This window comes from Oncorhynchus clarkii, chromosome 13 (assembly GCF_045791955.1).
Source record: "Oncorhynchus clarkii lewisi isolate Uvic-CL-2024 chromosome 13, UVic_Ocla_1.0, whole genome shotgun sequence".
NCBI lineage: Eukaryota > Metazoa > Chordata > Actinopteri > Salmoniformes > Salmonidae > Oncorhynchus > Oncorhynchus clarkii.
The window spans coordinates 49,959,071-49,976,352 of NC_092159.1; the positions used below are offsets into that span (position 1 = coordinate 49,959,071).

The window sequence follows — 17,282 nt, forward strand, 5'->3', positions numbered from 1 at the left end:
CCAAAAGGATAGGGCCGGTCCCGATGTCCATGGACAAATACTGTATCATCAGTTTTAGGTATCTCTGAACTGAACTGGATGGAAATGTATCATTACTGGCTCGTTACTGTTTGATAGAACCTTGTTACTGTTTGATAGAACTTATCTGCATGAATACAACACAGTATTCACATTATTTGTTTTTAATATATGATCAATTTGCATGATTTTCTGTTATTAATGTGAAAATAATCATTATAGCCGCAATCCCTACTACTTCTGAAAATAGCTCTGATTATCACAAGGTACAGTGTGTGTATATATATATATATAGCTGCCATTGATTACCACACTTGACTGTTGCCAAGGCTACACTGGGGCAAAACACTGGCTGTAAAAATCTATTGCCTCACAGGCTGTCCTGTGTTTTCTCCTGCTTTTGTTTCCTTGTATGCAACATTTTGAAAAGTGATTCCTTTTCCAGGACAAAGTCCAGAGATGAATGACATGGGCAAGGGATTTAACACTTTTTGTACATATAGGATTACAGATCGGGAACTCATGTTTTAGGATGATTTATAATCACCATTACAATAAGTTGTGTGGAAGCAGAACATATCAGGTGAAACATACGGAGTGTTCTTATTGTGTTCTGTTGTACAACATAATGCCCTTGTCTTGCTGTACACATGACTACAGACTGCTTCACTCTGACGTCCCGTATTAAAATGTTATGATGAAAATGAGAAAAGACCAATTAAAAAAGGATTTATTAAATAATTGTTTTACAAAGGTATTTCAGAACACCAGAAACTAGGCCTATTATTATTGACACAAATAAGGCCAGACATAATTAGTCCCTTTCCATTTCATTAAGTCTCATTGAAACCTTTTCACACAAGTCAACATCAGAATAAATTGCACAAACATGTTTCATTGCCTGTTAGCAAGACGTCTTCAACTACTGGTGAAGGGAGGAATAAGTCTTCTGTGCATGTACATGTCAGCAGCACAATCATAGAAACATTATTACATTTAATAAATAACGGAGAATCAAGTAAAATGCATAATCAAAATGACTGACAGATAGGCAATGTACAGTATGTGCAACTGTACAGTATGTTTGACAGTCCCTAACTTCAAACTGGTCATTGATGTTGTCCTACATAGATTTTTTCTCTTTCAGATTCCCCTCCAGGAGGGTAAAAAGGCTGTGCCAGGATTCTCTGGCACTTCCTGAACTTCCAAATTCCTCTACACAGCGAGTCGTAGATCCTCTGCCAGGAGTCTAGCTCTGTGCGCCACAATGCCGCTCTGGCACGGATGAGCTGGGAGAACTCACTCTTGCTGCCTTTGGCCAGGCACACACTGTCTTTACAGATGAAGAAAACATCCAGGCCAATGAAGAGGGCGTTGAGAGTGATAAAACCAGCCCGCGCCGAGCTGGAGAGGGCTAGTGGGGTGCCTTTGGCCACCTGTCCAATGTCTGGGATGTCCCCTGCTAGCTTGGGTAGGTTTCGTGCTGCTTTGCCTTCCTGGAGCGCCAACTTACCAGCGCTTGCAATCAGATCTTCCTTTGCAAGGGCCTTAACACTCAGAGCCGAGGCACAGTCCACTATGGAGTCGATGCCTTTTCCAATGGCCCCGGCTGTGGCAATCACCTTCCCTGCCCCCAGCACGCCGTCCACCCTGCTCTGCCCCAGGATGGGCTCCATAGTAGTGGCCACATTCTCCAGAGACTCCTGGAGACTCTCCACATCCTCCATGAAACTCTGGAAGACTTTACTGGCTTTCTTCTCATGGATGCTATTGACCTTCATCTCTGTGATACCAGTGGCTAAACTGTTGACCCCACTGGTGACCCCCAGGCTGACCCCTGTAATGGTGAGAGCCAGTGACACCCCAGCCGTAACAGGGGATAGAGCTAAGCCCACGATGGATAGGATCCCTCCAGCTACCCCCACTGAGCTGCCTGCCACACTGGAGATCTTAGCCCCCAGCTTCATCCTGTCCAGCTGCACAGCATTCACCTCCAGATCGGTCAGAAACTGCTCCATCCTGGGTCGGCGCTGGCTGAACCGGCCAATGAAGCGCTGAGCAGCCTCTTGGAACAGGAATGTTAGTCTGAGGTGCTGGTCCATCCTGACAGAGAGGAGACAGTTTCAACATATATTTACTGTCTACCAATAAAATACAAATATCAACAGAAGTTTAAAGACCACAACCAAACTAACCTTACCTGATATCATTCAACTGATTCAACTGGTCCATCATCTTTTCTATGGACTTTTCACTCACATCATCAAGGTTGACCACAGGGATGTCATTCTTCTTTTTCCAGAACAGCATTTGACTGATGGAGCTACTGTAACAATGCATATTAATTTCAACATTACATTATATTCATTACATTTATATGTGGATTTTGAATCACATAAGCCAAAGAACCTTGTCAAATGACATCTGAGAAGGACAAAAATGAGGGAAAATAGTACAACTATGCTAATATAAATTATGATTTTAAGATTACTCCCAAGCTGTTGTCTGATCTGTAATCTAGAAGGAAAAAATGGACATCAAGTGTTTGTAAAATGGCAATAAAGAACATGACATAAGTTAATGTTGAAGCAATTGTGATGGTAGCTCCACTTACACTATGTCCATCCTCTTACAGAGCTGCTTGCTGATTTCTATGTATCTGTCCAGCTGGAGGGCCAGCACCTCTACATTGAGGAGGCTGGGCATAAAGAAGGCCTTAGCATCCCTCTTAAAGTAGATGAGGAGAGGGCAGGATATTCTGGCAGCAGTGATGACAGCCTGAACACTGGCAGGGCTCGTCCCCTGAGGCAGACAGAGGAACCTGTTCTCCTCAAACACCAACAGACAGGTGACCGCCAGACACTCCACAGCATTCAGGAAGTAATCCAGCTTCTCCAGGCCTCCCAGAGTGTCCTTTAGTACAGCCCCCAGCTCCTTCTCCAGCTCCTGACGCCTACTGTCTGCAGTCCCCTGGGTCAGACCGCTCCATACGAACTCCCCAAACGCCTTGGCCTTGGTCTCGGAGTTACGGACATGGTCGAACTTAAGGTCAATTCTGTCTGCCCTCTGCTTGATGTCCCTCATCCTTTCCAGTTCTGTCTCCCTCTGAAGGGCCCATTTGGAATGCCTGTCACAGAACTCCCTCACTGTGTGAATGTTGCTGAGGGTGTCAGAGATGTACTGGCCCAAGAGCTCCCTTGTTAACTCTGATCTGGAAGAAAAGTAGGCTTCAGTCAGGAGCTTCACTATTGAATTCAGGATAATCAGTATATAAAATTACAAAGTTGTAGATACAGAGTGCCTATCCACCAACTTGACCCTTTTATTGAACTACCTTTATTGAATACCTTGGATTCTTTGTCAACATTGCCCTCTGCTGTCAATTTAAAGTAGCCCAGCAACACTATCCTTTCTGCCCCAGTTATTAAACCTCTTAGATGTAAGATGTACATGTAGATGTAATGTATAGATTAAAAAATACTTAAAAATAACACGTTATGTTTGTCATAGAGGGCCAGGATTGATATGAGATGAAAGGGGAGTTCCTAACAAGTTCAGGAAGCCAAGCTACAGCAGACAGTTTGATCAAGAGAGACCTTGCAAAAATATGCATTTTCTCTAACACTAAACATACAAATATGTCATTTACAGTTATAAGGAAGGTGAAATCTTATAGTTAGTCATTTTTTTATATGATTATGCTATATTTAGAAAGCATATGTAACGTCAAGCCATATTCATACGATTTTGTTGAACAGGAAATACATCATAAAAATATTAAATATTTGTACTGTGAACTTGAGCTTGTGTCCTGAAAATGCAGCATTACTAGTTATTTTTTATGACCCTCATGATACATAATTACATTTGGGGATTAAGTTGACGTTTTCGATTACATTTAGATACAATTAACTGGTTAATAGTCTCACCGTGACATGACGCTCTCCCTGTGTTTGGACATTTCCTGGTTTGGTTGATATCGTTACTGAACAGTGTTGCCTTGTCCCCAAGGCATGTCCAATGGAACTGTGGATAATTCAAAATAAAAATCACAGCCATTGCATTTCTATTCTGATATAAATTTAGAAACAGGATTCAGATACATCACATGGGCAAACACAGTGATTCATTTGTACATCGGGAGGTCCCGGGAACACAGTGAGCGCGAGAGCCTAACTTTCTAGACATCAGTGTACAGCAACAATTTCAGACGTCACCGCAGAACACCCGCCATATGCATATAAAACACACTCAGCTGGAAGGTTTACAAGACCCGAATCAATGTAGTAGCAGAACAAATATCACAATATCCTAATATTATAACTTCAAATAAAATAAATCAATATAGGCTACAGCAGAACACACATATGATAATATATAGGCCTATACATATTCGGATTAATTTCACAGTACAGAACAAGTTTGTACAGGACAACAGTTTTCCTACCGTAGTTTTCAAAACCTCCCACAATGACTCTCCCCATGTCAAGTCCATGTATCTCCTGACAGTCAATTTCTTGTTTAAAACCATGAACGAGCCTGTGCCTATGACGTTTAGTCTCGTTCTAAAGCTGTTCGGAAGACTCTGGCTGTATAGTCTATTTTTTTCCATTTTGAGTGTTAACTATAACCTGGGTGTCGTCTTTAGCCGTGTCTGCAAGGCTTGCTACCAACAAATGCGCCTTGGTTCGGGCATGTTCAGAAACCTTTTTTCTGAAGGCTCTCTTCAGAGGAAGAGGATGATACTGTATATTCCACCAACACTTTTGCTAGCTAGTATTATCCCTCCAGTCGTTTCTAGACCCAAACACCCTACCTTTTTGCATGTTGTACAGCCCAAATTTGAATTCAGCATGACAAGCCAGGTGTTATACGTTTGCTTGTTCTTGCACTGCAAATTGCACCTGCTCCGAGCACTTCTACGGTGGATTTATAAAGTAACGATAACCTTATCTACCCATTATCTCTTGAAGAATATAACTTACTGCCTCATTAGTTTAGTTCAACTCTTGTACCCCATCAAAACCCAACATATAAGCTTGTTTTACTCTAATGTTTACAAAGTAAACGTAAACAAAACACTATACCTTTAACACATAGTTAAAACTATAATTTTGATATCATGAATGGTCAGTCCTTGCATCCATAGGTCTGTCTGTGAATTTAAGAGTGATTACAATCTCCAATTCCATCCCTCAATTTTAACCTGAAACAGTGGCGGGTTAAAAGCCCTTTTCTTGTTTCAACTGTTTCATTTGTGTAAAGAAATATGGATGTATAAAGCTCACTCACCTTGACAAAGAGGGTGAATGCTGTTCCCTACAGTCTCCCTACACTGGAATGTTGTCTTCTCAGTTTCGTTTCCCTTACTTCACCAAACTCAACATTGAGCTACGATAAGAACGCTTGGACACGTCACCACCACTCCTTTGAATGGCGAGAAAGAAACGCCCAAAACAGAGCATCCTTTAGCAATCCATTAGTAAACAAATCTGTAGCGTGGAACAATATTGTGGATTATTTACTTACATGTAAACTATTTTTTTAGTTTTATTTGGAAGGATGGCGAGACTAAATTAAATGTTCTGTAAAATCCTAGCGACTTCAGAGGGTATCTGACACATGTAGTAACCATTTCAGACATACAGTGCCTTGTGAAAGTGTTCGGCCCCCTTGAACTTTGCGACCTTTTGCCACATTTCAGGTTTCAAACATAAAGATATAAAACTGTATTTTGTTGTAAAGAATCAACAACAAGTGGGACACAATCATGAAGTGGAACGACATTTATTGGATATTTCAAACTTTTTTAACAGTGGGTATGGTGTGTTCAGGGTGATGAGCTGTGTTGCTTTTACGCCAAACATAACGTTTTGCATTGTTGCCAAAAAGTTCAATTTTGGTTTCATCTGACCAGAGCACCTTCTTCCACATGTTTGGTGTGTAACCCAGGTGGCTTGTGGAAAACTTTAAACGACACTTTTTATGGATATCTTTAAGAAATGGCTTTCTTCTTGCCACTCTTCCATAAAGGCCAGATTTGTGCAATATACGACTGATTGTTGTCCTATGGACAGAGTCTCCCACCTCAGCTGTAGATCTCTGCAGTTCATCCAGAGTGATCATGGGCCTCTTGGCTGCATCTCTGATCAATCTTCTCCTTGTATGAGCTGAAAGTTTAGAGGGACGGCCAGGTCTTGGTAGATTTGCAGTGGTCTGATACTCCTTCCATTTCAATATTATCGCTTGCACAGTGCTCCTTGGGATGTTTAAAGCTTGGGAAATCTTTTTGTATCCAAATCCGGCTTTAAACTTCTTCACAACAGTATCTCGGACCTGCCTGGTGTGTTCCTTGTTCTTCATGATGCTCTCTGCGCTTTTGACGGACCTCTGAGACTATCACAGTGCAGGTGCATTTATACGGAGACTTGATTACACACAGGTGGATTGTATTTATCATCATTAGTCATTTAGGTCAAAATTGGATCATTCAGAGATCCTCACTGAACTTCTGGAGAGAGTTTGCTGCACTGAAAGTAAAGGGGCTGAATAATTTTGCACGCCCAATTTTTCAGTTTTTGATTTGTTAAAAAAGTTTGAAATATCCAATAAATGTCGTTCCACTTCATGATTGTGTTCCACTTGTTGTTGATTCTTCACAAAAAAATACAGTTTTATATCTTTATGTTTGAAGCCTGAAATGTGGCAAAAGGTCGCAAAGTTCAAGGGGGCCGAATACTTTCGCAAGGCACTGTATATATATATATATATATATATATATATATATATATATATATATATATATATATATATATATATATATATATATATATATTTTTTTTTTTTTTTTGGACTAAAGGAACACCTATGTGAGAATGCTATTCATTGACTACAGCTCAGCGTCCAACACCCTAGTGACCTCAAAGCTCATAAATAAGCTAAGGACCCTGGGACTGAACACCTCCCTCTGCAACTGGATCCTGAACTTCCTGACGGGCCGCCCCCAGGTGGTAAGGATAGGTAACAACACATCCGCCACGCTGATCCTCAACACTGGGGCCCCTCAGGGGTGCATGCTCAGTCCCCTCCTGTACTCCCTGTTCACTCATGACTGCACGGCCAGGTACGACTCCAACATCATCATTACTTTTGCCGATGACACAGCAGTGGTAGGCCTGATCACAGACATTGATGAGACAGCCTGTAGGGAGGTCAGAGACCATGCTGTGTTGTGCCAAGACAACAACCTCTCCCTCAACGTGATCAAGACAAAGGAGATGATTGTGGACTACAGGAAAAGGAGGACCAAGCACGCCCCCATTTTCATCGACGGGGCAATAGTGGAGCAGGTTGAGAGCTTCAAGTTCCTTGGTGTCCACATCACCAACAAACTAACATGGTACATGCACACCAAGACAGTTGTGAAGAGGGCACGACAAAACCTATTCCCCCTCAGGAGACTGAAAAGATTTGGTATGGTCTCCTCAGATCCTCAAAAGGGTCTACAGCTGCACCATCGAGAGCATCTTGAGTGGTTGCATCACAGCCTGGTATGGCAACTGCTCGGCCTCCGACTGCAAGGCACTACAGGGGGTAGTGCGTACAGCCCAGTACATCACCGGGGCCAAGCTTCCTGCCATCCAGGACCTCTATACCAGGCAGTGTCAGAGGAAGGCCCTAAAAATTGTCAAAGACTCCAGCCACCCTAGTCATAGACGGTTCTCACTGCTACCGCACAGCAAGCGGTACCGGAGCGCCAAGTCTAGGTCCAAGAGGCTTGCTTATAAACAGCCTTTTCCCCCAAGTCAAAAGACTCCTGAACATCTAATCAAATGGCTACCCAGACTATTTTCTCCCCCCCTCCAACGCCTCTTTTACGCCGCTCCTACTCTCTGTTGTGACCGGTTCGTCACTTTAATAACTCTACCTAAATGTACATATTACCTCAATTTCCTCGACTAACCGGTGCTCCCGCACATTGACTCTGTACCGGTACCCCGGAATAAAGTCTTGCTACTGTTATTACTGCCGCTCTTTAATTACTTGTTCCTTTTATTTCCGATTCCAGGTTTTATCACAACCGACTCTGGTTGGGATTCTCATAGGGCGGTGCACAATTGGCCCAGCGTCGTCCGGGTTAGGGTTTTGTCCGGGGTAGGCCGTCATTATAAATATGAATTTGTTCTTAACTGACTTGCTTAGTTAAATAAAGGTTCCACCCCAGGGACTCTTGGGGCATGGCCTTTCAGGCTATGGTTTTATCTTTCTCACTCTCCGTCTGATCATGCCTAGAAAAACACGTGTAATGCTTGTTAATGCTTTGTAACTTAAACTTATGCCTTATATGTCAATCCATTTAGCAAAGTAATTAACTGCACTTGTAATTAGAATTCCATTCTCAGACGTTTCTTGATTGCCTGTTACTGTAACGCAACTGTAGTTTCTTGCATAGTCAGAAAAACATTTAATAGAGTTTGTTAACATAGTCATTTCATAGTTTTATTATGGGTTAAGGTGTATATATAAAATATTAACCCATTACATTTTCATCACCTGTGGTCTATTATAATAAGCAAACTATGGTCACATATGATATACCCTTCGGAATGCATTTAACTGTGAAAATTATATATTTTTTCTAAAAAATGATTTTATCTGCCAAAGATTAAACATACATTTACAGCCTTAATTCAAAATGTATTACATTTATTTTTTCTCACCCATCTACACACAATACCCCATAATTACAAAGTGAAAACATGTTTTAAGACACTTTTGCAAATTTATTGAAAATGTAATACAGAAATATCTAGTACTCACACCCCTGAGTCAATACTTTGTAGACACACCTTTGGCAGTGATTACAGCTGTGTCTTTCTGGGTGAGTCCCTAAGAGCTTTCCACACCTGGATTGTGCAACATTTGCCCATTATTCTTTTCCAAATTATTCAGCTCTGTCAAATTGGTTGTTGATCATTGCTAAGCAACCCTTTCAGGTTTTGCCATAGATTTTCAAGTAGATTTAAGTCAAACTGTAACTGTGTTTTAGGCCTTTGTCCATCTGAAAAGTGAATTCATCTCCCAGTGTCTGGTGGAAAGCAGATTGAACCTGGTTTTCCTCTAGAATTTTGCCTGTACTTAGCTCCATTCCGTTTCTTTTTTATCCTGAGAAACTCCCCAGTCCTTAACGATTACAAGCATACCCATAACATGATGAAGCCATCACTATGCTTGAAAATATGGAGAGTGGTAGTTCAGGAGTAAAACAGTAATGTGTTGTATTGGATTTTCCCCAAACATAACACTTTGGATTCACGACAAAATGTGAATTGCTTTGCCACATATTTTTTTGCAGTGTTACTTTAGTGCCTTGTTGCAAACAGGATGCATGTATTCTGTACAGACTTCCTTCTTTTCACTCTGTCAATTAGGTTAGTATTGTGGAGTAACTACAATGTTGTTGATCCATCCTCAGTTTTCTCCTATCACAGCCATTAAACTCTAACTGTATTAAAGTCACCATTGGCCTCATGGTGAAATCCCTGAGCGGTTTCCTTCCTCTCCGGCAACTGAGTTAGGACGTGACTGGGTGTATTGATACACTATCCAAAGTGTAATTAACTTCACCATGCTCAAAGGGATATTCAATGTCTGCTTTTTCTTTACCCATTTACCAATAGGTATCCTTCTTTGTGAGGCATTGGTAAACCTCCCTGGTATGTGTGTTTGAATCTGTGTATGAAATTCACTGCTTGACTGAGGGACCTTACAGATACATTGTATGTGTGGGGTACAAAGATTACGAAGTAATTCAAAAATCATGTTAAACATTTTTATTGCACACAGAGTGAATCCATGCAACTTATTACTTGTTTAGCAATTTTTTACTCCTGAACTTATTTTGGCTTGCCATAACAAAGGGGTTGAATACTTATTGACTCAAGTCATCTAAATTTAATATATTTTAAATACAGGCTGTAACACAACAAAATGTGGAAAAAGATAAGGGGTGAGAATACTATCTGAAGGCACTGTGTGTTGCTGTTGGTGAAGGATCTTCAACAATCAAACAGATAATGCCAACTAAATATGACTTTCATTTAAATCTCACATTTAATCAGATTTGCCAGTGATATGTGTGGTACTACTGATAAGTGAGTCTGTTCAATATCTCCAGGGCCCTGTCCAGAAACAACTCCTAACTCATTAGAACCATTTCCCTTATCTCCAAAAGTGTCCAAAAGTTTCAAGTCTTCCTCAGGCACAATAAAGAAGCTGTGGTCACATACAGTATCGCTTGGGGCAGGGTCAAAGCCAGACTGTTGATTCCTGCCAAGGTAGTGTTATCTAGCTGTGCGAACATGCAGGCAGTCCCACTGTGAACTTTGGATCCCTGGGACAGTAAAAGGGGCTGTAAAGAATGATTAGCAGAGGGCGACTATAGACCGTAAGCCATTCAGACAACAAAGTATCCCGGGAGGGGAGAGGAGTGGGGAAGATATTCTTCCTTTAACAAAATAGCTACTGTATACTTTAAGATCTGATGAAAGGGGACAAGCATGAAGTAGCATTTTAGAAGGCACTGGTTGTGTTATCATACAACAGTGATAAACAGTGGTTTCAACATGGATTCAGAGGAGGTCATGGTGGAAATGAAAGAAACTGGAAAGTCGCCAGATTCTCAACCAGGTAAGTTTTTGATCTATCCTGGCGTATGGGAAACAGGAAGTGAAAATTAAATGCAATTCATTTGTGTTATTCTGTACATTAATTTGATGTGATACTTGTTACAGGCCAAGCAGTCCCTCTTTCTGTGGTCTCAGGGTTGCGAATAATCCTGATCGGAGAGCGAGAGGCAGGGAAGAGTGCTGTGGGCAACGCCATCCTGGGCAGTGAGGTGTTTGACGCGGTGGGGGTGAGAACAAGGGAGGCGGTAAAGCGGCAAAGAGAGGTGGCTGAGAGGCAGGTGACGGTGGTGGACACGCCTGGTTGGGAGTGGTTCCCCTCCAGGGGCTCCTCTCTGGGGGTCAGGAGGGAGATCATCCGGGGCGTGTCGCTGTGCCAGCCTGGCCCCCACGCCGTGCTCCTGGTGGTGCCCCTCTCCTTCTCCTTTACCAAACGGGAGCGGCAGGCAGCCGAGGAGCATGTGGAGCTGTTGGGGGAGCGGGCTTGGGGGCATACCGTGGTGCTGTTCACTGTGAAGGGTGGGCGGCTGAAGGATGCCACCTTAGAGGAGGAGGTGGAGGAGAGCGAGGAGCTCCAGGGCCTGGTGGAGCGATGTGGGGGCCGCTATCATGCCCTGTATGGCAGGTCCAGGAAGGGCCACGATGCCGTGGCGGAGCTACTGGAGAAGCTGGACAACATGGTGGCCAAGAACAGAGGGGAGTTGCTCTCCAGCGAGGAGGTACTGGAGGAGGCCAGGGAGAAGGAGGAGGAGGAGGAGAGGAGGCACCAGGAGGAGGACAGGGAGAGAGAGGAGGATCTGAGGAGGGCCAAGGAGGCTTTGAGAGAGCTGGAGATGGAGGAGGAGAAAGAGGAGGTGCAAGGGGAGGGAGGGAAGACCACAGAGGAGTCCACGAGACAGCAGAGAGGGAGGAGGAGATACACAGATGAAACATTAGACAGTGAGTAAAACACTATACTATACCTACAGTACTTAATGAGAAAGTTGTTTTATGTGATGCCTAAATATGCCCATCAGTTGTCAAATGAGACAAACAATATATACTGTATGTCTGCCAGTATTTCCTCAATGTGTGAACATTATAAAGAATGGAATGTAAAAATACATTGTACTTACACATCTTGTGGTTCAACAGCAGGTCTGGAAAGCAGCTCAGCCGATCCTACATCAGCCCCACCACACCTCACCTGGTCTGACCTCAGGGCCATTAGAGATCAGAGATGTAAGACACAATAAAATAGGGGAGAAGACACAGAAAGACGAAGAACTTGCTGACTTCCTGATGGTCTATAACATTATACTGACTACAGTCCAAAAGACATTCATATCTTCCACTATTGATTTTGGATATGGACTGCCAATATACACTGAGTATACAAAATAATGACTATCTTTCCATGACAGACTGACCAGGTGAATCCAGGTGAAAGCTATATTCCCTTATTGATGTCACTTGATAAATCAACTTCAGTCAGTGTATATGAAGGGGAGGAGGTTAAATAATGATTTGAAGCCTTGGACTGTGTATGTGTGTCATTCAGATGATGAATGGGCAAGACAAAATATTGAAGTGCCTTTGAACGAGTTATGGGAGTAGGTGCCAGGCCCACTGGTTCATGACAAGAACTGAAATTCTTCTGTGTTTTTTGTGCTCAGCAGTTTCCTGTGTGTATCAAGAATGGTCCACCAACCAAGGAAGGGGGGGGGGGTCCCTAATGTTTGGTATACTCAGTGTAATTGTCCATGGACAAATATCATCAGTTTTGAGAGTCTTAAGGTATCTCTGAACTGGACTGAAATGTGTCATCGCATGTTCGTTAACTATTTGATATAACTCATCTTCATGCATACAACACTGTGTGAAGGATTTCCCATCAATCTGCATGTTCAAATCAAATCAAATTTTATTGGTCACATACACGTGTTTGGCAGATGTTATTGCGGGTGTAGCATAATGCTTGTGCTTCTAGTTCTGACAGTGCAGCAATGTCTAACATGTAATATCAATATAACAATTTCACAACAAATACCTAATACACATACATCCAAGTAACAAGGAATGGAATTAAGAATATATAAATATATGGACGAGCAATGTCAGAGCGGTATAGATTAAGATACAGTAGATAGTATAGAATACAGTATATACATATGAGATGAGTAATGCAAGATATGTAAACATTATTAAAGTGACATTATTAAAAGTGACTAGTGTTTCATTTGTTAAAGTGGCCAATGATTTAAAGTATGTATGTAGGCTGCTGCCTCTCTGTGCTAGTGATGGCTATTTAACAGTCTGATGGCCTTGAGATAGAAGCTGTCTTTCTGTTTTTCTGTTCCTGCTTTGATGCACCTGTGCTGACCTCGCCTTCTGGATGATAGTGGGGTGAACAGGCAGTGGCTCGGGTGGCTGTTGTCCTTGATGATCTTTTTGGCCTTCCTGTGACATCTGGTGGTGTAGGTGTCCTGGAGGGCAGGTAGTTTGCTCCCGGTGATGCGTTGTGCAGACCGCACCATACTAGGCGGTGATGCAGCCCGACAGGATGCTCTCAATTGTGCATCTGTAAAAGTTTGTGAGAGTTTTAGGTGACAAGCCAAATTTCTTCAGCCTCCTGAGGTTGAAGAGGTGCTGTTGAGCCTTCTTCACCACACTGTCTGTGTTGGTGGACCATTGCAGTTTGTCAGTGATATGTACACCGAGGAACATTCCACCTTCTCCACCTCTGTCCCGTCAATGTGGATAGGGGGTGCTCCATCTGCTGTTTCCTGAAGTCCACGACCATCCCTTTCGTTTTGTTGACGTTAAGTGAGAGGTTATTTTCCTGACAACACACTCCCAGAGCCCTCACCTCCTCCCTGTAGGCTGTCTCATTGCTGTTGGTAATCAAGCCTACTGCTGTTGTGTCGTCTGGAGGCATGCATGGCCACACAGTCATGGGTGAACAGGGAGACAGATTTCTCATGCTTGTTGAGTACTATAGGCAAGTTGTTCAATTCGTAGTAACCGGCTCTTGTCCACATGCTGTCGCTGGTGGAGAACAGCAGGCAGGGGAAGCAGCAGAGTTGGCTGCTGGTAGCGCAGCCACAGAGCGTCTTTTCATTGATACCACTCAGATTGAAAGGATCTTGTTATTTTCTGTCCCTTCCTTTTATGTAGGTCCCTAAGTTCAGGTGTTGGTCAACTATCCTTCATCGCTAGAAAATACAACTTTGAAAACTGTTTCATATGCAACATGTAAGCCATCCTGATCAGCTTACTTTAACTAGAAGTAAAACGAACTTCACCGTCTGGCAGATGATGTGGGAAGTCCATAGGCAGGAGTGAGCTCAGCCTATCCTCCTGCCTATCCCAATACTTTTTCACCCCAATATGTATTCACATTTATTATTTTAACATTATAACATTAAAATGTTATCATGCATAAAAAACCATGAAGAGGACAAAATTATTATTGATAAAAAAATATATTTATTTATCATTACAGGTATTTTTTCATTCATTTTCACAGGCACTGCCAACTCTGCCTAACCTGACCGCACGTCATGGATGTTCCCTATAGGGGGCTTATTGGAGCTGTCATTTGTTACTGAGACTTGTAAAAGTGTGCTTTAAACATAGTAGGCTGCATTTGTTGATTGCTTTGCATAGCCTAAAAATAAGATTATTTGAAAACAAAGGTCTAGTTATGGCAGTAGCATAGCCAGAAATTTGTTGGTGAGCCTCCAGAAATTTGTGTGGGCCCCAAAAAACATTAATTTTTTTTAAAAAAGACAACAGCTCACTTCATGAAATTCAACACATTTAGCCATTGGGGCAAATAGAAAAATGTGCTGTTTTGAAGCACATTTCCTACAATTCACACATTTTGCCATGGGGCAGAGAGGAAAAAGTGCAGTCTTGTAGCTAATCTCATGCTATTCTACGCATTCTAATTAAAGCTAAATTATCCATGTGTTGACTGTGCTAAAGGCACTGGATTATGAGCTGTCTTGTTTGATAAATGAACAAAATAAGTAGTCAGTGGCATGGTGCATATAGATAGCCATAGTGACATTTGCCTCAATGCTGTCATATTTGTGGTTTATTGCGTCTTATTGGGTGTGTGGCTTTCATCCACCCATCCCATGAGAGTGAATGTCATTCCAGTTTATCTGAATGTCATTCCAGTGCACTGCTTGCTATGAATTGTATCTGATGGTGATTCCATATTTAGGTTAAAAGACAAATAATGTCCCGTTTGGAACACTGACAAGTAGAGAGCATAATTTTCTATTTATTTTTTGCTCAGCCCACACTTTTTTGAAAGACGTTAATCAAATACAACCACCGACTGTTTCCTTATTGAGATTCAATTTGTACATGAACATTTGCGCTGAGTTGCCATCTTAGAGCAACAACAATGAGCAAACAGTCAGTGGTTGTATTTGATTAATGTTTTTCAAAAAAGTGTGGATTTCAGCAATCAAAGAAAGGCACGAAACTACAGAGTACAAACAGGTACAAGGTTGACATTTCATAATTTAAAAAAACGTTTTTATATTGTCCTTTTGCAAATTGATGTAGTCATAGCTAGGTTCCACAAAGCCTGGTCTTTACTCCTCTCAGTTGATGAAATTCATCAGAAACTTCCTTCACCGTTGAGTTTAGCCTGCTAAGGAACAATCAACTCCATTATCTTAATCTTATATCGAGGCGTAGTTGAGTTTTGATAACTGGTGACTCGATTTGCTAGCAACAACATTGAGTCAGGCTTACCTGTACCTGTTTGTCCTGTACAACCTTTCCTTATTTGTGTTGCTCAAGCGGAGACATATCAGCCTTGACATAAGCCTACTAACAAATGAGATGATATTGGCACATGTACATTCACGCTGAGTTGAGCAACACAAATTAGGGAAAAGCTTGGTTGTAATCAATCAAATTTCAGCACCCCGTTGTAGGACCCCTGTTGTACAAGCCAAACATAGGTAAGCATTTTCAGAATTTACATTTTTACAAGTATTGATTTACTTATTGTGACTCAATCTTGATGCTAGCAAATCGCACGGCCAGTTATCAAAACTCCGCTCCACCCTGATATAAGAGAACAGTTGAGCATTCTTCAGCAAAATTGGGTAAGGTTTATGGTTCAGGTTGGGTTAGGTTAGGTAAGATTTAGGTAGTGATGTCCCAGGGATGAACGGAGGAACATGGAGGAACATGTGTAGGACTGTGTAGGACTCAATTGCGGCCAGCAGATCAAACAAACAACTAAAATTAATGAATCACTTAGAAAAACTAATTCTGACTTTTGAGTCATTAAATAGTCGTTCAAAAATAACAAGTCGTTCAAATAATAGCAAATCGTTTGCGAACTACAAGTCAGACTCCGAAGATGACAAAGAGACACCAAAGATACTGTGAGGAATTGCTAATAATTATTCATGCATTTTTACAGTAGGCCTATTTTGCGTAAGTGGTAACCATCTTTACCAGTCATGTCCTTTGCCTTTATTTATCCGTACATTTATTTTCATCAAGTTACTAAACTGTGTCAAAGAGGGACAACATGAATTCCAAAATGATCAACAATAAGCTGCGCATGACTCACTTGGAACTCATAGGCCTACTAGTCAGTGAGGTTACAAAATATATGAGGTTTTACTTTAAGGTTACTCTAAGGTTTCAACAGGAACATGACTCAAATGTGTAGGCTACGTGCATTATGAATTTGATCTCATTAGAGGGCCTACATCAGTCGCCCTTGTACAAGGATAGATTCAGGTATGCCTAGGCCTACACTGTGATGGATGGTAAGAAACCCTCTGTCTGCATTAGATTTTTTACAAAGTCACTCGTTTTAGCAATAAAGTGATATTTAAAAGATGTGGACACTGTTGTAAGGGACTGTAATAGAAGTATGGATTGTGTCGTGTCTTTGGCTATACCGGATTAAGTGATGTGACATGCTATTCTATAAAATCATTTCTCTGTAATTAATGTTACCTGATTAAGCTAACTAGAAGGTCGGGGCACCACAAAATAATATCCATTTAGCGGGCGGAAAGGGTATCACTTCTTTAGTGAATAAGAGTTCAAAGTTCATACCAAGTTGCCATACTTTTAAGCTTATGCTATATTCTGGCTGGTATAGTTGAAATTCATCCTTTCGGCGTGTTGATCGTCATCTTCACGTTGAAATTCGATGCTAATTTCATTACGTTATTGTCGTTCAGCTCACGCTGAGGTTGGCTTAGTTCTGTGATCTTTGTTCTTTCAACGTGGGGACCGCAAGTCCGCACGTCCTTGGAACAGGAAGTTGAATTTTCGTCAACGGGTTTATATAGTGGTGAAAGAAGGGTGTGTTTCATAGTTTACAACCAAAGTCTGTTCACTTGGGCGGGGCCTCTGAGTGAGCAGAGTTTCTCTATGACAAACCGTTCTCTCATTTAAGAAGTTAAAATTACATTTCCTCTTTTCACAAATAGTTTCATATTTAAACATTTAAATTGCACAACAATTCCATGTGAATCTGATAACTAGAATGTGTCGATTTTCCAAGATACAGTTTATGTCATCCTGTCATTAGTAATAATGTCT

At 41.7% G+C, this 17,282-nt stretch overlaps 1 protein-coding gene and 1 pseudogene across 2 annotated transcripts; one reads left to right on the plus strand and one right to left on the minus strand.

Moving 5' to 3' along the window:
* Nucleotides 1-786: 786 nt before the first annotated feature.
* LOC139424021 (uncharacterized) lies at nucleotides 787-5,432 on the minus strand (annotated as a pseudogene).
* Nucleotides 5,433-10,459: 5,027 nt separating this feature from the next.
* LOC139424022 (GTPase IMAP family member 4-like) lies at nucleotides 10,460-12,395 on the plus strand. 2 transcript variants are annotated; one of them, XM_071175706.1, is made up of 3 exons: nucleotides 10,460-10,707; nucleotides 10,812-11,642; nucleotides 11,838-12,395. In XM_071175706.1, the coding sequence occupies exons 1-3, from the start codon at nucleotides 10,644-10,646 to the stop codon at nucleotides 11,936-11,938; spliced, it is 996 nt and encodes a 331-aa protein (XP_071031807.1). In that variant the 5' UTR covers nucleotides 10,460-10,643; the 3' UTR covers nucleotides 11,939-12,395. The 2 variants fall into 2 exon arrangements, with proteins under 2 accessions (XP_071031807.1, XP_071031808.1); XM_071175707.1 differs by having other exon boundaries at nucleotides 11,841-12,395.
* Nucleotides 12,396-17,282: the final 4,887 nt, after the last annotated feature.

Excerpts from the sequence above, each read along its gene's own strand:
- LOC139424022 (XM_071175706.1), top strand. The coding sequence starts at position 10,644 with ATGGATTCAGAGGAGGTCATGGTGGAAATGAAAGAAACTGGAAAGTCG. Across the intron at positions 10,708-10,811 it reads GTCGCCAGATTCTCAACCAG|GCCAAGCAGTCCCTCTTTCT; the intron begins GTAAGTTTTTGA and ends TACTTGTTACAG. Across the intron at positions 11,643-11,837 it reads CACAGATGAAACATTAGACA|CAGGTCTGGAAAGCAGCTCA; the intron begins GTGAGTAAAACA and ends GTGGTTCAACAG.